Source organism: Procambarus clarkii, chromosome 50, assembly GCF_040958095.1.
Source record: "Procambarus clarkii isolate CNS0578487 chromosome 50, FALCON_Pclarkii_2.0, whole genome shotgun sequence".
Taxonomy (NCBI): Eukaryota; Metazoa; Arthropoda; class Malacostraca; order Decapoda; family Cambaridae; genus Procambarus; species Procambarus clarkii.
The window spans coordinates 32405094-32431128 of record NC_091199.1 but is presented as its reverse complement, the minus strand read 5'-3'; the positions used below and the strand labels follow the sequence as shown (position 1 = coordinate 32431128).

Genomic DNA, 26035 nt, shown 5'->3' with positions numbered 1-26035 from the left:
CGGAGATGGACAAGGGTGGTCGGGTGCTGTTAGTACGAGTATTTTTGGGGTCTGAGGTCTCTCTCTTGAATGTGTACGCGCCATCTGGGGCGGCGCAGAGGCAGAACCGGGAGGTTTTCTTTTCCCGTGATGTGCTGCATTTTTTGTGGCACGATACGAGGGGGATGATTTTGGGGGGGATTTTAATTGTATTACGTCGCCGCAGGATAGCAATAGTCTTCGTCAAGCGAATATCTCGCCGGCTTTGACTACTACCTTGAAGAGTTGCGGGTTTCGGGATGCGGCCGTGTTGCAAGGGGGTCCTTTGGAGTACACTTTTCTCTCGCGTGGGGCTTGCTCTCGCCTTGATCGTTTTTACGTGCCTACTGGGGGTGGTTCGGTTTTTTTGTTGCAGACGGTTCCCGTGGGGTTCTCGGACCATTGCATGGTGGTGTTACAGGTGGGGATTCGCAGCCAGGTGCGGGTTGGCCGTGGCTGGTGGAAACTGAATTGTGGGTTGCTGAAATGCCCTGTTGTGTGTGCCGAGTTCCGGGCCCGGTGGCCTGTTTTGGCCGCTCGGAAGGGGGCGTTTCCCTCGGTCCTGGAGTGGGCTAAGGTGGAATGTCGGTCGTTTTTTCTGGTGATGGCGAAGCGGGAGGCGTCGGGAAGGTTTGGTATGTTGAGGGTCTTGCAGGCACGGTTATTTCGGCTGTATGGGTTGCTGAATCAGGGTTTAGATAGGTTTCGGAAGATCTCGGTGTGTAAGGATCTCATTTGTGGGCTGAGGGAGGAGATAGCTGAGGGGGTATGTGTGCGGGCTGGGGTGGAGGAACGGTTGTGTGGTGAGAAGCTTTCGCAGTTTTTACTGCGGAGGGAACGGGTGGGGCATGCCTCTGTTTTGTTGGCAGGTCTTCATCGGCCGGACGGTTCGGTTTTGTCGGACACGGGGGCGGTTTTGCATTATGTGCGTGGTGAATTGGAGTCTTTGTATGGGGTGGTTGCGGGGGATGAGGGGTTGATGGAGTCCTTCCTCCAACACTGTACACCGGGGTTGTAGGATATGGATTGTGTGGGTCTTGTGCGGGAGGTAAGCCCTTAGGAGCTTTGGGAGGTTGTGCGGTCCTTTCGTCGTGGTAAGGTTCCAGGGTCGGATGGGTTTCCGATGGAGTTCTATGTCGAGTTTTGGGATGTGCTTGGTGCCGATTTTTTGGAGGTGGTTTGGTTTTGTCTTCGTAGTTTGTCTCTGTCCGTTTCGCAAAATGATGATCTTGTGCGGCTTCTTCCGAAGCCGGGGGACTTACGTTTTTTTGCAAATTGGCGGCCTATTATGTTGCTAAATGTGGATTACAAGATTATTTCCAAGTTGTTGGCTGGACGTTTGCGCTCGGTTGTGGGGTCGGTGATCTCTTGGGGTCAGTTTTGTAGCGTTCCGGGTAGGTCGTTGGTGCAATGCAATTCCCTTTTCCGGGATTTGCTCCTCTATGTGGAGGAGTCTGGTGTTCCAGCGGCCATGATAAGCCTAGATTGGTCCAAGGCTTTTGATCGCGTGCTAATTGGGTTTGTTTTGCGGGTCCTGGAGAGGTTTGGTTTCCCGCCCCAGTTTGTGGGCTGGATACGGATGTTGTATGCTGGTTGTAGTAGTAGGGTGTGTGTCAATGGGTTCCTTGGTGCTCCCTTCGCTATTCGGCGTTCTGTTCGACATGGGTGTCCTCCGTCGATGCTTCTCTATATTCTGTTTCAGGAGCCCTTTGTTCGCGCAGTGCGTGCTTGTCGTTCAGTTGTCTCACCGTGTTTGCCGAATGGCTTGTCCCTCAAGATTTGTGGTTATGCAGACGACACGGTCTTGTTTTTTGCCTCTGAGGGTTCTGTGCCTGCTGTTCAGGATTTGGTGCCTCAGTTTGAGTCGGCTACAGGGGCTTTGGTCAATCGTGGAAAGTCTCGTCTTCTGGGGTTGGGGGGTTGGGCTTCTCGTTTGGTGTGGTCTGGTTCGTGGTTTCCGGTGGTTCAGTCCATTCGGGTTCTGGGGATTACGTGGTTCAGATCGTATGTACAGTCTTTGGAGTTTAATTGGGACGCTGTTTCGCAGGGGGTGGGCGTAGCTGTGGGGATGTTGTCGCAACGGGCCCTGACTATTTACCAGCGGGCGATTGTCGTGTCTTGTAAGGTCTTGTCGCGGGTCTGGTTTGTTGCGCAGTGTTTTCCGTTGGATCGGCAGAAGGCTCGCGCTCTGGAGGGTTTGGTGTATCGTTATGTGTGGTGTAGCCGGTATCATCCGGTTCGTCGATCTACGTTATGTCTTAAGGTGTCAGAAGGTGGAATTGGTATTCCTGATGTCTATGTGAAGGCGTTGGCTTTGTTTTGGGGGTCGGTTCGGAGGAGTTTGGTGTTAGGGGGTGGGTTAAACTCCTTGGGGTCGTTTTACTGCTCTATGAGGTTTAGTTTTTTGCTTGATCTGGATTGTTGCCAGGAGGTGGCCCTGTATACGCCTCCAGTGTATTCGTGGGCGGTTTTGATCCATCGGGCGCTCTGTCGATTTCCTGGGTTTGTCTCTTTTGGTTGTCGGGAGGTGTATGGGGCGCTTGCCTCTCGGGGTGCCTTCCAGGGTCGAAAGTTTGTACCCTTGTTTCGACTGGGGGAATGTGTGGGAGGCGTTGAGTGGGCCGTGTATTGCGCCACGGGCGCGTGAGTTGGTTTTTCGATATTTGCATGAGTCTTTGGCTACGAATGCGAAGCTCTTTATGTTGAGTTTGGTCGCCTCTGATAGTTGTGTTCATTGTGGGGGTCGTGAGACTCAGTTGCACGTCTTTTATTTTTGTGCGCGGGTTCAGGGTTTGGTTGGGTGGTTGCGGGATGTCATTGCAGCCTTTTGTGGTCCAGGGTGCAGGTCGACCTATTGTGTTTTTTGTTGTTTTCGTTCCCTCGGGGCTCCAGGCGGGTGCGTAACACGTTCGGGGTATTGTTAGCGGACTATATTTTTTGTTTATGGGTTGGTAGGATGGAGGGGTATGGGGTGGGGAGGATTTTGGGCTTTTTGAAAGGCCGTCTGTCTCATACTATGTGGTGGTTGCGTTGCTCCTTTCCTAGGGTTTTTGATGCTTGGTTCACGGTCGAGTATGTCCGGGGTGCTGCGTTGGTGTAGGTGGTGGGTTCCTGTGGGTGTGGCTGTGTGTGTGTGTGCGTGTTCCTTTGGTTCGGTTCCCTCTGGTGGGTGGGGGATTGGGGGGTCTGTGTTTGTTTGCCTTTGGGATTTTGTGTGTGCTGGGGTTTGCTTGGTTACCTTGTGTGGCAGGGTTTTGTTTGTGTGTGGGTGGGTATGGGTGTGTTGTGGTGTTGAGTGGCATGTCTGTCTCTCTCCTGATGTGTCCGGTGCGTGGGTGTTTTTTCTGCTTGGTGGCTGGCCGTCCTCTGTCTGTGGGGGTTGGGTTTGTGTGCTGGGTGGCTGTGTTTGTTTCGTATGTGTTCCATTGTTGTGTGTTTTTGTATGCTTGTGTTCATTGTCATTTTGTCTTGCTGCCTTGTGTTATGTGCTTTTCATTATGGTTCCTGTTGGCACGCCCCGTATGGGTGGCATGTGTTGTTTGTTTGTGTGTTTATGCTTTTTTTTTTTTTACAATTTGTTTTGTTATCTGTGTCATTTTACTGTGTTATATGTTCCACTGTTGGTTTGTACTATACCGATTCCTTTATTTTTAACTATGTTATTATACTATGTAATGCTAATGTGTTCTGTTTCCTTTATTTTATGTACTGTGCTGTGTATTGCTTTGTTGTATTCCATTGTTATTTTCCTGCATTTACTATGTTGTATTTACAGTGTTATATTAACATGTTTGTTATTGTGTTCTCGATTCTGTGGTGTGTTGTCTGCTGTTGTGTGGTGTGGCGCATGGTGCGTGTGTTGTCTGCTGTTGTGTGGTGTGGCGCATGGTGCGTGTGTTGTCTGCTGTTGTGTGGTGTGGCGCATGGTGCGTGTGTTTTGCGTTTGTGTTATTATTGTATGTGTTTCTTTGTATGTGTATTGCTGTTTATAATTTACCCTTGGTTTATTGTGCTCCTTGTGCGCTTTTGTAATTACTGACGCTTTTGGCGCGCCCCGTCTGGGTAGTGCTGCTTTTGTTTGTGTGTGTGTGTGTTCTTATGTGTTTTATGTTATTCTTTGTTTTCACTTTTGTGTTGATCTGTGTTATTTGTTATCTGTGTTGTTGTTATTCTGAGTTCTTTGTTATTCTGTGCTTTCCTGTTTATATGGTTACTATACGCTGTACTTACTCTGTTTTAAAAATAAAAAGAAAAAAAATAACCACCAACCACCACTGCCACGAACCACAACCTACCAAGAACAACCACAACCACCACCATGGATTCTGCATTAGATAAAAATATTGAATAAAAGTTATTGAAACCACCTTTATTATGCTCATGTTTTATTTTTACTAAATGTAGAATATATATTTTTTATATTTCTACATTTTTATATATAACTAGCAGTACCCGCCACGCGTTGCTGTGGCGCAGTCTGGTTAAATGGAAAAAAAAGAGAAAGTGCACCGTTTCTAATATGTTTAATTTCACAATGCTTATGGGGTATACAATATTTTTTGTTGTTCCATTGTCTGGAAATATAGAGATTGTCTGGTTTGCCTACTCTAGAACACGCAACATATAATTGTCCATGTGAGAACCAATCCATGTCTAGCTATAAACTGCACAATTCTAAAGATTGGCCCTGAGCTTTGTTGATGGTAATTCCAAACGCCAATCGAGTTTCAAATTACAGTCTCTTATATTGAAATGGCATATCTGTTGGAATCATAGGAATGCGAGGAATGAGAATAACTTCACCTTTGAAAGATCCTGTCAAGATTGTGGCTTTTACGACATTGGTGATTAATTGTTTTACTGCAAGGCACATGGCATTGCAAAGTTTTGGCTGGTTGATATTTCGCAACATGATAATTGGCACGCCGATTTTCAATTGCCGTACGTGTGATGGTATTCCTGGCAGATCGAGTAATTTAAAAAATTCTGTTGGATAATTAACCACCTCATCTGCTTCCTCAACAGTGTCGACGGACTTGTATGTGACTGCCTTGCTTTGAATGTTAGACTGAAATATATTGTAAAGTTAGTGGACGTCTTTGTTCTTGGCCGCTTCACCGATGGGTCTAAGTCTGTGGACGGTGTTGGCTACTCTGTTGTTTTTCCTGATCGCACTTATATGTGTCGCGTACCTCCGGAGACTAGCATCTTTACAGCGGAACTTTATGCTATTATCTATGCTCTTCGTCTCCTGCTTTCTCGTTGTCAGTCTTCCTTTGTAGTTGTTGTTGACTCTCGTAGTGCCCTCATGGCTCTCGGGTCTTTTAATCCGGTTCATCCAGTAGTTGTCGAGATCCAGCATTGGCTGTTTCTTGTTTACAATAAATTTAAGTCGGTTGAGTTTTGTTGGGTTCCCAGCTATATTGGTGTGTCTTTAAATGAGCGTGCGGATGCTGCCGCCAAGGAAGCTGTCCGCTCTTGTCCCATCTCTCGTAAAGGTATTCCATATTCCGACTTTTACCCGGTTATCCATTCCTCCGTCATTTCCTGTTGGCAGGCTTCTTGGTCGTCTGTTACTGGTAACAAACTACGTACTCTTAAATGTTGTGTTTCCTCGTGGCCGTCCTCCTACCACCGTAACCGGCGATGGGAAACAGCTCTGGCGAGGTTGCGTATTGGCCATACTCGCTTAACCCATGGTCACTTGATGGAGCGCCGCCCTGCTCCTTATTGTTCTAGCTGCATTGTCCCTCTTACGATCGTGCATGTCCTTCTTGAATGTCCTGACTTCCAGGACGAGCGTGTGTCTTGCTTTCCCACTGCCCCTCGCGGTCACTTGTCCCTCAATAGAATTCTTGGTTACTCGGATACTTTGGATATCGTTCGCCTTATGCGTTTTTGTTCTCGTATTGGCATCCTTGGTGATATTTAGCGCCCTTTGATTACTCTGCGCATTTGATGGTGCTACATAGCCTTCCCGGTTTGGTGCCTTCTTTTGATAATTACTTACTTACTTACTTGTTCTTGGCCGCAAGAAGAGCTCGTTCATTCAGACAATCGTGATTCTTATAATTGGTTTGAACATTGGGAAATACTTTTTCAACAAATTCTTCTTTTGACGTCACTAAATTGTAGAAGTTTTGAGGCAATGAAATTCGTCCTGAGGTCAGATCAACCAGCACGTTTCCGTTCCCAATTTCCAGAAATTGATGTGAAAATACCCCAGCTGATGGATTGTTTTGCTGCTAGACATCCATATTTGAAGTTAATTTTAACGTCTTTACGTGGCGCCACAAAGTAGAGTATTTCAGGCGAGAATTTATTTCGTCCGCTGGTGTCGATCGAGGAATTACAGATAATGTTTGCCTGAAATCTCCTGCTGGCAACATTCATGCGTTCCCAAATGGTCTGATGTTTCCACACAAATCTTACAATGATCGATCAAGAGCCTCGAGCGATTTTTTTGGCCATTGTGCATTCATCCCAAACAATAAGTTTACATCTGTGCAATGCTTTGGAAATGTTTCACGTGGGAGTTTCAATGAATTGCATGATCAATGGCAATTTCATAGCCAAAGTAACAGTTCTTCCACCTGGTAGCAATGTCGCAGCTATTCCGGACGATACAAGAGCTAAGGTTACGACATTTTGGGATCGAAATGCTGCCAAATCAATCTAATTAGGAAGGTTTTAGAGTTCCTCCTGGTGCATCTAAAAAGATTTCTCCAAACCCGTTATTGACCGTTTGAATTTTTTTATTGTAAATGCCTTTTCGCTCAAGCGTTAGCGGAGGAATGTTTGACTGCACATACGACAACAGATCACCCGTGTTGTAATTTTGTTCCCGACGCAATTCTACATCGAACGAAGCAGAAGCAGATCGATTCGGTGATAACATTTCCAATTTTGTTAGAACTATGTTCGCGATTTCTAAGCACAAATCTTCAGTCATTATCAACGCTTCGTTGTAGATTTTTGATGTGAAATCAATGTTCATATTTGAATTTGTCTTGCGTATTCGACAGATAATATCTTCAGCCATGTGCGATTTATATTTCTCCCATAACTCTGATGGAGACGAAGGTGGTCAATATGACTGCAAACAATGCTCGAATTTGATTTGGATGTGACGTGTTGGACTTCATTAATTCATACATCCCAGTGTCGGTCGTTCTCCAATAAATTAAGAGTTTGACATGCACTACGGAAAGTGGAATAAATTATGCCGTTGACAAATCCCAATGGCTGGAAAGACGTTGGACCGGGCACGTTTACCAACAGCATGAGAAGAAGAAAGCATTCATCTTGATTGGGATGCACGGTGTACAGTCTGCCTCTCGTAGTTTATTTGAATATGACAGGTTGTCCATCGACTCGCTCTCCTCGTTTGCGTCGTTCAAATGATTTTCTACTCGCATTCTATGTGTAATACGTAGGCACCTCCGAATACAGCAGTGTTTTTGCAAACACGTCCTTCTGACATAACGTGAAGAAAACAGTTAATGTTGTAACCGGTGGATTCATGGCTGTTTGTTGCTCATTTGCAGCTGTGAAATAAACGTGTTATCCATTTTCTTGTTTCCAAAACATCAACAAAAAATACTAATGATATATTTCAATTCAAACGCAGATCAATCGACACAACTCAAATTCACCACCAATTGCATTTAAAAATAAGAACAGTTAAAAAAAAAACGAAATGAAAACAATGAAAAAGAAACAAATAAGCTATACCAACTAAATGAACGGTATGGTAAACAACACAGCTCGACTCCAAGGCAACGTCACATAAAACAATTAAATGAAAATGAAAATAAATCCAAATCTATGAAAATTCAATTTATCAATGCAATCGCTAACATTGAAATCGAATCATAAGATATTTTGTATAGTGTGTGTTGCTCTTACGTGCAACAGATGGCTCTATTTTGAAAATCATGTTTACACCTGTCACAGGTGTGACATTTAAATAGTATGTATATAACAGCACGCACGTATTCGAATTGAATGGTGTGTCAAAATTTCAAAGCAATCGGTGAAGAATTTTCTGAGATTACAATGTGTGTTGCTCTTACGTCTTACAGATGGCGCGGTTTTTAAAAAAAAAAAAAAAAAACATCTTTTTTTTCCTGTCACAGGTGAGGCATGTATATAGTAAGTATATAAAAACACTCGCCTATTTGAATGCAAAGTTGTGTACAAATTTAAAAGCAACCGGTAAAGAAGTTTCGAAGATTTCCCCGAAATGATAAACACACGAAAAACATAGCTTTTCAAAAAAAGCATGTTTTTTTCTGTCAACGACGTGACATATATATAGTATGCATATAAAAACCCGCTGGGATGCGAATGGAACGTTGTGTGAAAATTTCAAGGCAATTGGTGAAGCGATTTTAGTAATTTTGAACAAAAGAACATTTCCATTTTTATTTATATAGATAGCATGTGTGTGTTGCTCTTACATACAACAGATGGCGTTGTTTTTCAAGAAAAGCATAGTTTTACCTGCAACAGGTGTGGCATCTATACATATAAAAATGAACGGTATGGTAAAAAACACATCTCAATTCCAACACAATGTCACACAAAATAATTCAATATAAAATAAAATAAATCGAAATCTATGAAAATAAAATTTATCAATGCAATCAGAAACACTGAAATGGAATTCGTGACATATTTAGTATAGCGTGGATGTGCTATTATGTGCAACAGATGGCGCTGTTTTTCAAAAACGCATGTTTTTACCTGTCAAGGGGCGGCATCTATATTGTAGGTATATAAAAAGACGCGCCTATTCGAATGCAATGTTGTGTCAGAATTTAAAAGCAATCGGTGAAGAACTTTTGGAGATTACAGCGTGTGTTGCTCTTATGTCCAACAGATGGCGCTGTTTTTTCTAAAAAAACATGTTTTTTCCCGACACAGGTGAGTCATGCATATAGTAGATATATAAAAAGACACGCCTATTAGAATGCAACGTTGTGTCAAAATTTAAAAGCAATTGGAAAAGAGGTTTCAAAGATTTCCCTAACATGAAAAACACACGCAAAACACAGTTTTTCAGAAATTCATGTTTTTTACCGTAACAAACGTGACATCAATATAGTATGTATATAAAAACCTGGCCGGATGTGAATTGAACATTGTGTGAAAATTTCAAAGCAATCGGTGAAGAACTTTTGGAGATTAGCCATTTTGAACAAACGAGCATTTCCATTTTTATTTATATAGATATCAATCACGAAAACTACTTTTATGCACAACTACTACAGTAAATTGTGTCAACCTATGTATGACTCCACACAATAACGTATCTAATATGTGAAAACAAGCGTTGCCATTGCTTTCAAACACTGTCCCAGTACGTTGTGGCAAACTAAAATAGTTTCCTGGGATTTTCCAACACTGCCACTAACCACCACTTTCAACCAACACTGCCACCAAACACTACCATCTACCAACACTGCCACCAACCACCACAACAACGGATTTTACATTAAGTAAAAATAAAGAAATTAATAAAAATGTGAACTAACCTTTATTATGCTCCTGTTTTATTTCAATTAATATTATGTATATATTTAGTTTTTATATATATGATAAATAATAGAAACGACTTTTATGCAGCATTTAAGGTTGTCACAAGGTCTCTGTTTTTTTTTAACTATACGTTGTGTAGTAAGTTGTGGCAACTAATTTACAACTCCACACAAAATGTATTGATTACTTAAAAACGAATGTTACCACAGCTCTCAAAAACTTCCCAGGTACGTCTTGGCAACATGAATTGTTTGCTGAGTAGTGTACTTCAGGGTCTGGGGTGTATTGTAATACCTAAAGTGTACATTTCGTTGAGTGTTAATTCAGGGCATGGCGTTTACTTTAGAGTCTTGAATGTAATTCAGGGCCTGCTGTGTACTTCAGGGTCTGGAAAGTACTTCATGGTCTGTAGTGTCTTTCAGGGATTGGGGTGTTCTGTGGGACATGGATTGTACTTCAGGGCCTGGAGTGTACTTCATTGCCTATAGTTTACTTCATGGCCAATAGTGTACTTCATGGCCAAAAGTGTACTTCAGGGCATGGAGTGTGCTTCAAGTCCTGATTAGTTCATCAAGGCCTAAAGTGTATCTCAGGTCCTGCAGTGTGTATAAGAGTCTGAAGTGTACTTCAGGGCCGGGAGCATACATCAGGGTCTTTCGTGTACTACAGGGCCTGGAGCATACATCAGGGTCTGAAGTGTACTTCAGGGTCTGAAGTGTATTTTACATCCTTGAGTGTACTTCAGGATATGAAGTGTACTTCAGGATATGAAGTGTACTTCAGGATATGAAGTGTACTTCAGGGTCTGGAGTGTTCTTCGTGGTCATGAGTGCAATTCATATCTTGGAGAGTACTTCAATGTCTAGAGTGGACCTGAGGTCCTTGAGTGTGCATCAGGGTCTGTAGTGTTCTTTAGGGTCTGGATTGTTTTTCAGGATCATGAGTGTTCTTCAAGATCTGGAGTGGAATTCAGTTCCTGGAGTGTACTTCAAATCCTGAATTGTACTTCAGTGCTTGAAATGTGCTTCAGGGTCTGCAGTGTACTTCAGGGTCTAAAATGTAGTTGAAGGTCTGGAGTACACTTCAGGTACTGGAGTGGCCTTCAGGGACTTTAATATATTTCAGGGGTCTTTAGTGTAGTTTAAAGACAGGAGAATACTTTTGGTCATGGAGTGTACTTCAAAGCCTGACGTCTACTTCATGGTCTGGAGTGTACTTCAGGGTATGCAGTATACTTCTGGTTCTTAAGTGTACTTCTCGTTCTTGAGTGTACGTCAGGGCCTGGCAGGTACTTCTGCTCCTGGAGGAGTGCTTCAGGGGCTGGAGTGCATTTCAGGGTCAGCAGTATATATTTGATATATACTAGTAATGGTAATTGTGGGTGGTGGTAATATATATAGCAGTATATATTTAATATTTGATGTGTTGGCAGGTGTGAAGGAGAGGGAGAACGCCACCCGCCGCCTCCTGGACACTCTGGACCAGCTGGAGTGTGTCAACAAGGCTCACCAAGCTGACAACCTCAAGCTGGAGGAGGAAAACACTCGCCTAAATACTGCGATTCATTTGCTCGAGGAGGACAACAGGAAGACTACGAACGAAGTGCAGCTTGCTCAGGAGGAGATTGTTCTATTAAAGTCCCAGATCCGTCAAGTGGAGGAGGACTCGAGGCTGGTCAAGGAGGAGATCCGTCAAGTGGAGGAGGACTCGAGGCTGGTCAAGGAGGAGATCCGTCAAGTGGAGGAGGACTCCAGGCTGGTCAAGGAGGATAACATGAAGACTAAGAACGAAGTGCGCCTTGCTCAGGAGGAACATATTCAATTAAAGTCCCAGATCCGTCAAGTGGAGGAGGACACCAGGCTGGTCAAGGAGGAGATCCGTCAAGTGGAGGAGGACTCGAGACTGGTCAAGGAGGATAACATGAAGACTAAGAACGAAGTGCGCCTTGCTCAGGAAGAAAACATTCAATTAATGTCACAGATACGTCTAGTGGAGGAGAACTTGAGGTTGCTCAAGGAAGAAACCCGGAAGACTATGAACGACGTTCGCTTATCAGAGGAGGCGAATCGCCGTCTAATGGCTGACATCCGTCAAGTGGAGGAGGACTCGAGGCTGGTCAAAGAGGACAACATGAAGACTATGAACGAAGTGCGCCTTGCTCAGGAGGAAAATATTCAATTAAAGTCCCAGATCCGACAAGTGGAGGAGGACTCGAGGCTGGTCAAGGCGAGGAACCGGCAGCTGGAGCTTGCGGAGACCCAAGCCCAGGAGAGAGTCAAGACAGCGTTGACGAGGATCGCTGAGCTAGAGCGAGAGACACAACAGCTGCAAGAGATGAATAATAACATAGGAGGAGAGAAAAGACTTGTTGAAGAGCAACTCTCCGTCATTGAAGAAGAGGCTAGAAAGTTACGGGTAGGAAACTCGGCTCTACAGAGTGATAAAGACAGACAGGTACAGCAAATCAGAAGTATTCAAGAGGAAAAGAATAAATTAACACAACAGAGTCGCTTGATGGAAGAGGAACACGAGAAGTGCAAGAGGAATGTCAGTGAGCTGTACACAAGGTAAACTGTGCTACTTCACATCTGACCTTCACTCCTTCCTGTTTCTTTTCCCTTACTTCTGAGGGAGTAAGAGGGAGTGAGGAGTGTATGAATGTGTGCATAAATGTGTGCACAAATGAGTGTATAAATTTGTGTATAAATGTCTGTATGAAAGCCAGGCCATGATAGACACACCGAATGATACATGCAAAAGGAGAAAGAGACAGAGATAGGTACAGTGACAGACGTACACAGGCAGAGACGTTCAGACAGAGAGACGTACAGAGACCGGGAGACGTACAGAGACAGAGAGACGTACAGAGACAGAGAGACGTGCAAAGACAGAGAGACGTGCAGAGACAGACAGACGTACAGAGACAGAGAGACGTACAGAGATAAAGACTTACAGAGACAGAGAGGAACCGGGTCGACCAGGGCAAAGAGAGAGAGAGAGAGAGAGAGAGAGAGAGAGAGAGAGAGAGAGAGAGAGAGAGAGAGAGAGAGAGAGAGAGAGAGAGAGAGAGAGAGAGAGAGAGAGAGAGAGAGAGAGAGAGAGAGAGAGAGAGAGAGAGAGAGAGAGAGAGAGAGAGAGAGAGAGAGAGAGAGAGAGGGAGAGGAAGACAATCAGAAAAATAGGGGCAGGCAGACAACAACACACAGAAACAGATAAAAGCAGACAGATAGAGAGAAGGTGAAGGATGATTGACGAGAGGAAAGGAGAGAGGGGAAAGGCACATGGAGAGGAGAGAGGGGGAAGGCACATGGAGAGGAGAGAGGGGGGGAAGGCACGTGGAGAGTAGAGAGGGGGGAGAGTGGGAGAGAATGTGGAAAGGGGCAGGAAGGGTGAGAGGAGGGAAAGGGAGGTGGGGGACAAAGATGGAGAGCGTGAGAGATGCGGGAGAGTGAGAGATAGAGAAGGAGAGGTGGCAAAGAGAGAAGAGGGGTGAGAAGGATGAAAAAGGAGAGAAAAGGAGTGAGAAGAAGAAGGAGAGAGGAGGGGTGAGAATGAAGAAAGAGGGAAGAGAGGTGAGAAGGAGGAAGGAGAGAAGAGGGGTGAGATGGAAGAAGGAGAGAAGAGAGGTGAGAAGGAAGGGGAGAAGAGGGGTGAAAAAGAAGGAGATTAGAAAGGTGAGAAGGAGGAAGGAGTGAGAAGGAAAGAGAGGAGTGAGACGGATGAAGGAGTGAGAAGGAAGGAGAGGAGTGAAAAGGAAGAGGAGGAGATCGGAAGGAGGGGATAAGGAATTAGATAAGAGAGAGGGGAGATTGGGATAAAGGGAAGAGGTTATCTTGAGATGATTTCGGGGCTATAGTGTCCCCGCGGTCCGGTCCTCGACCAGGTCTCCAGCCCCAGGAAGCAGCCCGTGACAGCTGACTAACTCCCTGGAAGGAGAGAGGAGGGGTGAGAATGAAGAAAGAGGGAAGAGAGGTGAGAAGGAGGAAGGAGAGAAGAGGGGTGAGATGGAAGAAGGAGAGAAGAGAGGTGAGAAGGAAGGGGAGAAGAGGGGTGAAAAAGAAGGAGATTAGAAAGGTGAGAAGGAGGAAGGAGCCACTATAGCCCCGAAATCATCTCAAGATAACCTCTTCCCTTTATCCCAATCTCCCCTCTCTCTTATCTAATTCCTTATCCCCTCCTTCCGATCTCCTCCTCTTCCTTTTCACTCCTCTCCTTCCTTCTCACTCCTTCATTCATATATATATATATATATATATATATATATATATATATACATATATATATATATATATATGTAAAATATATATATATATATATATATATATATATATATATATATATATATATATATATATATATATATATATATATATATATATATATATATATATGACCCCTCACTTGCTCTAGTGCTCTTGGGAGGTGGTGATCTTTGGTGTATTTAAATACTCCGAAATTACCATCTCTTTTAAGGGTCTGAGCGGGTGGTGGAGCGGGTTAAGGCGTACCTGTTATGCCAGTTGCTGGAAGGCTTCTGTGCTGGCTAGGGTTCGAGTCTCCTGGTGGGAAAGTGTTCTAATGTTCTATACTTCACTCTCGTGTTTAGGAGAGTTGTGCCTTATATATATATATATATATATATATATATATATATATATATATATATATATATATATATATATATATATATATATATATATATATATATATATATATATATGTCGTACCTAGTAGCCAGAATGCACTTCTCAGCCTACTATGCAAGGCCCGATTTGCCTAATAAGCCAAGTTTAAATGAATTAGTATATTTTCTCTAATTTTTTTCTTATGAAATGATAAAGCTACCCATTTCATTATGTATGAGGTCAATTTTTTTTTTTTTTTGAGTTAAAATTAATGTAGATATATGACCGAACCTAACCAACCCTACCTAACCTAACCTAACCTATCTTTATAGGTTAGGTTAGGATAGGTAGCCGAAAAAGTTAGGTTAGGTTAAGTTAGGTAGGTTAGGTAGTCGAAAAACAATTAATTCATGAAAACTTAGCATATTAGTTAAATCGGGCCTTGCATAGTAGGCTGAGAAGTGCGTTCTGGCTACTAGGTACGACATATATATATATATATATATATATATATATATATATATATATACATATATATATATATATATATATATATATATATATATATATATATATATATATATATATATATATGTATATATATATATATATATATATATATATATATATATATATATATATGTCGTACCTAGTAGCCAGAACGCACTTCGCAGCCTACTATGCAAGGCCCGATTTGCCTAATAAGCCAAGTTTTCCTGATTTAATATATTTTCTCTAATTTTTTTCTTATGAAATGATAAAGCTACCCATTTCATTATGTATGAGGTAAATTTTTTTTTATTGGAGTTAAAATTAATGTAGATATATGACCGAACCTAACCAACCCTTCCTAACCTAACCTAACCTATCTTTATAGGTTAGGTTAGGTTAGGTAGCCGAAAAAGTTAGGTTAGGTTAGGTTAGGTAGGTTAGGTAGTCGAAAAACAACTAATTCATGAAAACTTGGCTTATTAGGCAAATCGGTCCTTGCATAGTAGGCTGAGAAGTGCGTTCTGGCTACTAGGTACGACATATATATATATGTATATATATATATATATATATATATATATATATATATATATATATATATATATATATATATATATATATATATATATATATATATATATATATGTATATATTGTGACGGTAAAGCGTTGGTGTTCGGCTGTTTCAAAAGCTAGGGGCACGGCCTCGTCACATAATAGAAAAAAAGAGAAAAGCTGGAGCTTTCGTCTGTGGTAAGGTAATGGGAAGACACACAAAACACAAGTAAATTAACAATGAAATTTTAATTACTTTAGAAAAACAAGACATGAATAAAGTTAAGCACATAAAATATGAAAGACAAGTCAACAAACAAAATAATATGAATAATCACTGGCAAATGAAAAGTTACGTTAAGACAAGTGAGTTACAGTGATAGCAAAATAAAATATTAGTGATGCTGGAATATTGGCTTCGAGCTTCCACCTCCCTTAGTACACGAAAGCCAAGGCTTAGTCTACCAGCGAGAGATGTCAACTGCTTGGAGCACTGAGATATTCTGACGATATTAGCGCACTGCAGCCCAGACGTCAACTTGTGGCGGAGGCGGAGGGCAGGTGCGACGGGACACCAGCCAATCAGCAACAGGCAGGCAAAGGATGAGCAGTTTGCTGGATACGGCGGTGGTAGGTAGCAGGTGTCACTGTGTGCTGGGTACGATTTGCTTTCTGGGCAAAACGTTTGGCGATACTTGCTGGACGTATCTTCTATATTATCTTGTATATTGACGTACTTTGTAGGGAAGAGCAGGCTCAATCTCTCTTGAAAGAGGTTATTGTCACAATATATATATATATATATATATATATATATATATATATATATATATATATATATATATATATATATATATATATATATATATATATATGTCGTACCTAGTAGCCAGAATGCACTTCTCAGCCTACTATGCAAGGCCCGATTTGCCTAATAAGCCAAGTTTTCATGAATTAGTATATTTTCTCTAATTTTTTTCTTATGAAATGATAAAGCTACCCATTTCATTATGTATGAGGTCAATTTTTTTTTTTTTTTGAGTTAAAATTAATGTAGATATATGACCGAACCTAACCAACCCTACCTAACCTAACCTAACCTATCTTTATAGGTTAGGTTAGGATAGGTAGCCGAAAAAGTTAGGTTAGGTTAAGTTAGGTAGGTTAGGTAGTCGAAAAACAATTAATTCATGAAAACTTAGCATATTAGTTAAATCGGGCCTTGCATAGTAGGCTGAGAAGTGCGTTCTGGCTACTAGGTACGACATATATATATATATATATATATATATATATATATATATATATATATATATATATATATATATATACATATATATATATATATATATATATATATATATATATATATATATATATATATGTATATATATATATATATATATATATATATATATATATATATATATATATATATATATATATATATATATATATATGTCGTACCTAGTAGCCAGAACGCACTTCGCAGCCTACTATGCAAGGCCCGATTTGCCTAATAAGCCAAGTTTTCCTGATTTAATATATTTTCTCTAAATTTTTTCTTATGAAATGATAAAGCTACCCATTTCATTATGTATGAGGTAAATTTTTTTTTATTGGAGTTAAAATTAATGTAGATATATGACCGAACCTAACCAACCCTTCCTAACCTAACCTAACCTATCTTTATAGGTTAGGTTAGGTTAGGTAGCCGAAAAAGTTAGGTTAGGTTAGGTTAGGTAGGTTAGGTAGTCGAAAAACAACTAATTCATGAAAACTTGGCTTATTAGGCAAATCGGTCCTTGCATAGTAGGCTGAGAAGTGCGTTCTGGCTACTAGGTACGACATATATATATATATGTATATATATATATATATATATATATATATATATATATATATATATATATATATATATTGTGACGGTAAAGCGTTGGTGTTCGGCTGTTTCAAAAGCTAGGGGCACGGCCTCGTCACATAATAGAAAAAAAGAGAAAAGCTGGAGCTTTCGTCTGTGGTAAGGTAATGGGAAGACACACAAAACACAAGTAAATTAACAATGAAATTTTAATTACTTTAGAAAAACAAGACATGAATAAAGTTAAGCACATAAAATATGAAAGACAAGTCAACAAACAAAATAATATGAATAATCACTGGCAAATGAAAAGTTACGTTAAGACAAGTGAGTTACAGTGATAGCAAAATAAAATATTAGTGATGCTGGAATATTGGCTTCGAGCTTCCACCTCCCTTAGTACACGAAAGCCAAGGCTTAGTCTACCAGCGAGAGATGTCAACTGCTTGGAGCACTGAGATATTCTGACGATATTAGCGCACTGCAGCCCAGACCTCAACTTGTGGCGGAGGCGGAGGGCAGGTGCGACGGGACACCAGCCAATCAGCAACAGGCAGGCAAAGGATGAGCAGTTTGCTGGATACGGCGGTGGTAGGTAGCAGGTGACACTGTGTGCTGGGTACGATTTGCTTTCTGGGCAAAACGTTTGGCGATACTTGCTGGACGTATCTTCTATATTATCTTGTATTTTGACGTACTTTGTAGGGAAGAGCAGGCTCAATCTCTCTTGAAAGAGGTTATTGTCACAATATATATATATATATATATATATATATATATATATATATATATATATATATATATATATATATATATATATATATATATATATATATATATATATATATATATATATATATATATATATATATATATATATGTCGTACCTAGTAGCCAGAATGCACTTCTCAGCCTACTATGCAAGGCCCGATTTGCCTAATAAGCCAAGTTTTCATGAATTAGTATATTTTCTCTAATTTTTTTCTTATGAAATGATAAAGCTACCCATTTCATTATGTATGAGGTCAATTTTTTTTTTTTTTGAGTTAAAATTAATGTAGATATATGACCGAACCTAACCAACCCTACCTAACCTAACCTAACCTATCTTTATAGGTTAGGTTAGGATAGGTAGCCGAAAAAGTTAGGTTAGGTTAAGTTAGGTAGGTTAGGTAGTCGAAAAACAATTAATTCATGAAAACTTAGCATATTAGTTAAATCGGGCCTTGCATAGTAGGCTGAGAAGTGCGTTCTGGCTACTAGGTACGACATATATATATATATATATATATATATATATATATATATATATATATATATATATATATATATATATATATATATATATATACATATATATATATATATATATATATATATATATATATATATATATATATATATATATATATATATATATATATATATATATATGTATATATATATATATATATATATGTCGTACCTAGTAGCCAGAACGCACTTCGCAGCCTACTATGCAAGGCCCGATTTGCCTAATAAGCCAAGTTTTCCTGATTTAATATATTTTCTCTAAATTTTTTCTTATGAAATGATAAAGCTACCCATTTCATTATGTATGAGGTAATTTTTTTTTTATTGGAGTTAAAATTAATGTAGATATATGACCGAACCTAACCAACCCTTCCTAACCTAACCTAACCTATCTTTATAGGTTAGGTTAGGTTAGGTAGCCGAAAAAGTTAGGTTAGGTTAGGTTAGGTAGGTTAGGTAGTCGAAAAACAACTAATTCATGAAAACTTGGCTTATTAGGCAAATCGGTCCTTGCATAGTAGGCTGAGAAGTGCGTTCTGGCTATTAGGTACGACATATATATATATATGTCGTACCTAGTAGCCAGAACTCACTTCTCAGCCTACTATTCAAGGCCCGATTTGCCTAATAAGCCAAGTTTTCCTGAATTAATATATTTACTATAATTTTTTTCTTATGAAATGATAAAGCAACCCTTTTCTCTATGTATGAGGTCAATTTTTTTTTATTGGAGTTAAAATTAACGTAGATATATGACCGAACCTAACCAACCCTACCTAACCTAACCTAACCTATATTTGTAGGTAAGGTTAGGTTAGGTAGCCAAAAAAAGCTAGGTTAGGTTAGGTTAGGTAGGTTAGGTAGACGAAAAAACATTAATTCATGAAAACTTGGCTTATTAGGCAAATCGGGCCTTGAATAGTAGGCTGAGAAGTGCGTTCTGGCTATTAGGTACGACATATATATATATATATATATATATATATATATATATATATATATATATATATATATATATATATATATATATATATATATATATATATATATATATATATATATATATATGTCGTACCTAGTAGCCAGAACTCACTTCTCAGCCTACTATTCAAGGCCCGATTTGCCTAATAAGCCAAGTTTTCCTGAATTAATATATTTACTATAATTTTTTTCTTATGAAATGATAAAAGCAACCCTTTTCTCTATGTATGAGGTCAATTTTTTTTTATTGGAGTTAAAATTAACGTAGATATATGACCGAACCTAACCAACCCTACCTAACCTAACCTATATTTATAGGTAAGGTTAGGTTAGGTAGCCAAAAAAAGCTAGGTTAGGTTAGGTTAGGTAGGTTAGGTAGACGAAAAAACATAAATTCATGAAAACTTGGCTTATTAGGCAAATCGGGCCTTGAATAGTAGGCTGAGAAGTGCGTTCTGGCTATTAGGTACGACATATATATATATATATATATATATATATATATATATATATATATATATATATATATATATATATATATATATATATATATATATATATATATATATACATATATGTGTGTGTGTGTGTACTCACCAATTTGTACTCACCTATTTGTGCTTGCGGGGGGGTTGAGCTTTGGCTCTTTGGTCCTGCCTCTCAACTGTCAATCAACTGGTGTACAGATTCCTGAGCCTACTGGGCTCTATATCTACATTAAAAACTGTGTATGGAGTCAGCCTCCACCACATCATTGCCTAATGCATTCCATCCGTTATCTACTCTGACACTGAAAAAGTTCCTTCTAACGTCTCTGTGGCTCATGTGGGTACTCAGTTTCAACCTGTGTCCCCTTGTTCACGTCCCACCAGTGTTGAATAGTTTATCCTTGTTTACCTGGTCGATTCCTCTGAGGATTCACACATGAATGTTTGTGTGTGTGTGTGTGTGTGTGTGTGTGTGTGTGTGTGTGTGTGTGTGTGTGTGTGTGTGTGTGTGTGTGTGTGTGTGTGTGTGTGTGTGTGTCTGTGTGTGTGTCTGTGTGTATGTGTACTCACCTAATTTTGTTTGCGGGGGTTGAGCTCTGGCTCTTTGGTCCCGCCTCTCAACCGTCAATCAACAGGTGTACAGATTCCTGAGCCTATTGGGCTCTATCATATCTACACTTGAAACTGTGTATGGAGTCAGCCTCCATCACATCACTTCCTAATGCATTCCATTTGTCAACCACTCTGACACTAAAAAAGTTCTTTCTAATATCTCTGTGGCTCATTTGGGCACTCAGTTTCGACCTGTGTCCCCTTGTGCATGTTCCACTTTTGTTAAATAGCCTGTCTTTATCTACCCTATCAATTCCCTTCAGAATCTTGAATGTGGTGATCATGTCCCTCTAACTCTTCTGTCTTCTAGCGAAGTGAGGTTTAATTCCCGTAGTCTCTCCTCGTAGCTCATACCTCTCAGCTCGGGTACTAGTCTGGTGGCAAACCTTTGAACCTTTTCCAGTTTAGTCTTATCCTTGACTAGATATGGACTCAATGCTGGGGCTGCATACTCCAGAACTAGCCTGACATATGTGGTATACAAATTTCTGAATGATTCTTTACACAAGTTTCTGAATGCCGTTCGTATGTTGGCCAGCCTGGCATATGCCGCTGATGTTATCCACTTGATATGTGCTGCAGGAGACAGGTCTGGCGTGATATCAACCCCCAAGTCTTTTTCCTTCTCTGACTCCTGAAGAATTTGATCTCCCAGATGATACCTTGTATCTGGCCTCCTGCTCCCTACACCTATCTTCATTACATTACATTTGGCTGGGTTAAACTCTAACAACCATTTGTTCGACCATTCCTTCAGCTTGTCTAGGTCTTCTTGAAGCCTCAAACAGTCCTCTTCTGTTTTAATCCTTCTCATAATTTAAGCATCGTCCACAAACATTGAGAGAAATGAATCGATACCCTCCGGGAGATCATTTACATATATCAGAAACAAGATAGGTCCGAGTACAGAGCCCTGTGGGACTCCACTGGTGACTTCACGCCAATCGGAGGTCTCACCCCTCACTGTAACTCTCTGCTTCCTATTGCTTAGATACTCCCTTATCCACTGGAGCACCTTACCAGCTACACCTGCCTGTCTCTCCAGCTCATGTATTAGCCTCTTATGCGGTACTGTGTCAAAGGCTTTCCGACAATCCAAGAAAATGCAGTCCGCCCAGCCCTCTCTTTCTTGCTTAATCTTTGTCACCTGATCGTAGAATTCTATCAAGCCTGTAAGGCAAGATTTACCCCCCTGAACCCATGTTGGCGATTTGTCACGAAGTCCCTTCTCTCCAGATGTGTTACCAGGTTTTTATTCACGATCTTCTCCATCACCTTGCATGGTATACAAGTCAAGGACACTGGCCTGTAGTTCAGTGCCTCTTGCCTGTCGCCCTTTTTGTATATAGGGACCACATTCGCCGTCTTCCATAATTCTGTAGGTCTCCTGTCTCCAGTGACTTACTATACATTATGGAGAGTGGCAAGCAAAGTGCCTCTGCACATTCTTTCAGTATCCATGGTGAGATCCCATCTGGACCAACAGCCTTTCTAACATCCAGATCCAGCAGGTGTCTCTTGACCTCCTCTCTCGTAATTTCGAACTCTTCCAAGGCCGCCTAGTGTACCTCCCTTTCTCCTAGCACAGTGACCTCACCTTGTTCTATTGTGAAGACCTCCTGGAACCTCTTGTTGAGTTCTTTACACACCTCTCTGTCATTCTCTGTATACCTGTCCTTGCCTGTTCGAAGTTTTAATAACTGTTCTTTCACTGTTGTTTTCCTTCTGATGTGACTGTGGAGTAGCTTTGGTTCGGTCTTGGCTTTGTTTGCTATATCATTTTCAAAACTTTTCTCTGCTTCTCTTCTCACTCTGACGTACTCATTCCTGGTTCTCTGGTATCTCTCTCTGCTTTCTGGTGTTCTGTTATTCCGGAAGTTCCTCCACGCCCTTTTGTTCAGTTTCTTCGCTTCCATACATGCCCTATTATACCATGGATTCTTCTGTTGCTTCTCGGATTTTTCCCTTTGGGCCGGGATGAACCTGTTTACTGCCTCCTGACACTTTTAGGTAACATAATCCATCATACCCTGTACAGACTTATCTCTGAGGTCTGTGTCGCAAGGTATTTCACTTAGGAAACTTCTCATCTGTTCATAATTCCCCTTTCGGTATGCCAGCCTTTTGATTCTTAGTTCTTTTTTGGGGGAGATAAGTCCTAGCTCTACCAGGTACTCAAAGTTCAATACACTGTGGTCACTCATTCCCAAGGGCGCTTCCATCTTAGCTTTCCTTATATCCGACTCATTTAGGGTAAATATCAAATCAAGCATTGCTGGTTCATCTTTTCCTCTCATTCTTGTTGGTTCTTTGATGTGCTGGCTTAGAAAGTTTCTTGTTGCCACGTCCAGAAGCTTAGCTCTCCATGTTTCTGGTCCTCCATGCGGGTCTCTGTTCTCCCAATCTATCTTCCCATGGTTGAAGTCTCTCATAATTAGTAGTCCAGATCCATTCCTGCTAACAACAGAAGCTGCTCTTTCTATTATGTTAATGGTGGCCATGTTGTTTCTATCATATTCCTGTCTAGGTCTTCTGTCATTTGGTGGTGGATTATATATGACTATGACTATAATTTTTTTCTCTCCATTTGTTACGGTACCTGCTAGTAGTCACTGAAACCTTCACAGCCCTGAATATACATCTCCTCAAAGTCCCAGCCTTTTCTTACCAGCAGAGCTACACCATCCCCACCTCTTCCTTCCCTCTCTTTCCTCATAACAAAATAGTCCTGTGGGAACACTGCATTTGTTATCGTCTTCGTGAGCTTTGTTTCTGTGAGGGCTATTATGTTTGAGTTTTCCTCTAGTACCCATTCTCCAAGCTCATTTGCTTTATTTGTAATTCCATCTATGTTAGTGTACATTACTTTGAGGCTCACTTTCTTCTGTCCCTTCTTAAATCGCCTCCTTGGTGAGTGTTCTGCTGGTGGGGGAAGCTGTTCCATGGGTGTGAGGACCTGTGAGGTGGATAACAGGGTCTCAGAGGATACTGGGATGAGGGGCGGAGGATCCAGTGAAGAGGGAGGGACAGGGAGGGTATGGGGTGAAAGAGGAGGGAGGACGGGAAGGAAAGGGGGGGAGGGAGGACTCGGGAAGAGGGGAGGGGTAGAAGGGTGGGGATTGGGTGTGGGGGAGGGAGATTTGGCTGAACATTTGAGCGGGGGCAGGGAGGGTTTGGGGTAGGGGGGTTTTCTATGCAGAGGAGGGTGGCGGGGTTGTCCTCCCTTCTGGTGTTACTGGGTAGCTGGTTGTGGGTTGCCCCCTCGCCTCTGGGGGTATTGTGTTGGGAGCTGTGATTTCCTGGTTTTCCCCTCTCGCCCTGCGCCTCTTCCTTGCTTCTGCCGCCACGGCTCTCTCCTCCCTTGTCATGTCTCTCTGAAGGAATACATTTTTTAATTTTCCCACATTTTTCAGGGAGCTCTTCCTTGATAGGATCTTCTCCTTTGTGCTCTCGTTTGCAAACACTATCTTTATCATTCTGTCTCGGTCTTTGTTGTACCAACCTAGCCTGAAAACCTTCTCAATGCTAGGCTCAGCTCCTTCCATGTTTAGTGCCTTTAGTACGTCATTCACTGCTGCTTTGTCGTTGTCATTCCACTCTGTCCTATTAGAGCCTTCCTGCTCTTTAATACCCACAGCAACCACTGATCTGTTCCTTTCCAGCAGTTGACTAGTGGAGCGCGCAGCCTCCTGTGAGGTGGCTGCTTTCATAGCCACCTCCATCACTGCAGTCATTACTTCAGAGTTATTTTTTTAATATTTCTGCAAATGTTGCTTTTATTGTGGCATTCTCATCCAAAAAATTATTACCACCTTCTTCCTGGATGGTTTTCTGAGTCTCAGCCTTGATACCATTCTCTTTAAGAGCTCTAATCTCCTCCTTTGCTGCTGTCAGCTCTCTTTTTCAGGTTGCTTATTTCGTTCTTCATTTCCTGCATCATTTCTTGCATCTCACTCTTGATGTCCTCCAGAAACTGGGCTAACATTTCCTTCATTTCGTCACCTTGACTCTTCCCTGTTCCCCTGGTACCTCTGGCTGTCATGCTTGCCCCTGTTCCTATAATTGTGCCGAGATAGGATTTGTCAGGAGGGCAGAGCGGGATGGGGGAGGGAGAGAGAGAGTGAGAGAGAGGAAGAGAGAGAGAAAGAGAGAGAGAGAAAGGGAGTGATAAAGGGAGAGATAAATGGGTGGGTGGGGGCGATCCGACCCTTCCACTGAAGTGAGAAGAAAGTAGAAGGGGAGGGAGGGTGAGGAGATGGAGAGAGAGGCGGGAGGGAGAGATAGAGAGGGAGAGAGCGGAGAGGGAGAGAGATGGAGAGGGAGAGAACGGGTGAGGGAGAGAGAGGGGGAGGTGTGTGTGTGTGTGTATGTGTGTGTGTGTGTGCGTGTGTGTGTGTGTGTGTGTGTGTGTGTGTGTGTGTGTGTGTGTGTGTGTGTGTGTATGGGCAGAGAGAGAAAGAGAGAGAGAGAGAGAGAGAGAGAGAGAGAGAGAGAGAGAGAGAGAGAGAGAGAGAGAGAGAGAGAGAGAGAGAGAGAGAGAGAGTGGGAGAGAGAGATAGAGTGGGAGAGAAAGAGAGTGAGAGAGAGAGAGAGAGTGGGAGAGAGAGAGAGTGGGAGAGGGGGAGAGAGGGAGTGGGAGAGGGAGAGAGGGGGAGAGAGTGGGGAGGGGAATAGTGTGTGTATGGGGGATGCGGGGGACTGGGGGTGGGGGGGCGGAGATGGCGACCAGGTCAGGTCAGGTCAGATGGGGGGTTAACAGGGGGGGGATAGTAAGGTCCTATCCCCTGTTCCCAGGTGTTAATGCCTTTTCCCCTGACTGAAGGTTTGTGTGTGTGTGCGTGTATGTGTGTGTGTGTGTGTCTGTTTAGCGTGTGCACGCTTGTGTACATGCATACGTACATGGGCGGGCGTGCGTGCGTGTCACGAGATCCCTTCAGCGTTACCTCTACCTAAATGAGCCACCCTGAGATTTTTAAATATATATGATATCCTGAACAAGAATTTGATAATATTTTACCTCAATCTGCACACCTGATTAATTGACCAGAGAGGGGGTACATACCAGTCTGTCTCCCACTCACACAACTAGATGAGTAAGGACGATGTATGATGACGATGGTTATTCGTCATTGTCTCCCACTAGGTGATTCACTAAGTGTTAGTAGATTGATGATGTCTTTTCTTCTCTGTCTACACAAAGCTCTGGAGTCAGTCACTGTATCGTTGTGTGACAGTTCACTAATTTACTGTACCACTGATCACAGTCACCACTCAACAACACAATCAGTTAGTTCCATGGCGGGTCGTCCCACCCAGTCAGGTCGCTCTACGCGGTCCTCCACACTTACATGCACCGGTGATGCCACTAGCTCCACTTTGGTTTCTTCGCCAAATCTTCGCACTATCGCTAGCGATATGACTATACTATGTTGCACCCTGCTAGCTACACACTGCGAGAGGCCAAATACTATGATCTAGCCTCTATACTCCTTCAATGTCCCGAGAAATTGACGAATTTCCGCGGACCTCTCTAATCGTGTGTGTTCCCCTACTGGCTCACGGTACTGT

General features: G+C 41.8%; 1 protein-coding gene across 1 annotated transcript in view; it reads left to right on the top strand.

The window, feature by feature from the left end:
* The window catches only part of LOC138351740 (golgin subfamily A member 6-like protein 4), a 204145-nt gene that overhangs the window by 113337 nt on the left and 64773 nt on the right, over nucleotides 1-26035 (top strand). The window contains exon 3 of the mRNA XM_069303768.1: nucleotides 10994-12128. Within this exon, the coding sequence (XP_069159869.1) occupies nucleotides 10994-12128 (1135 nt within the window). The remainder of the gene's footprint in view (nucleotides 1-10993; nucleotides 12129-26035) is intronic.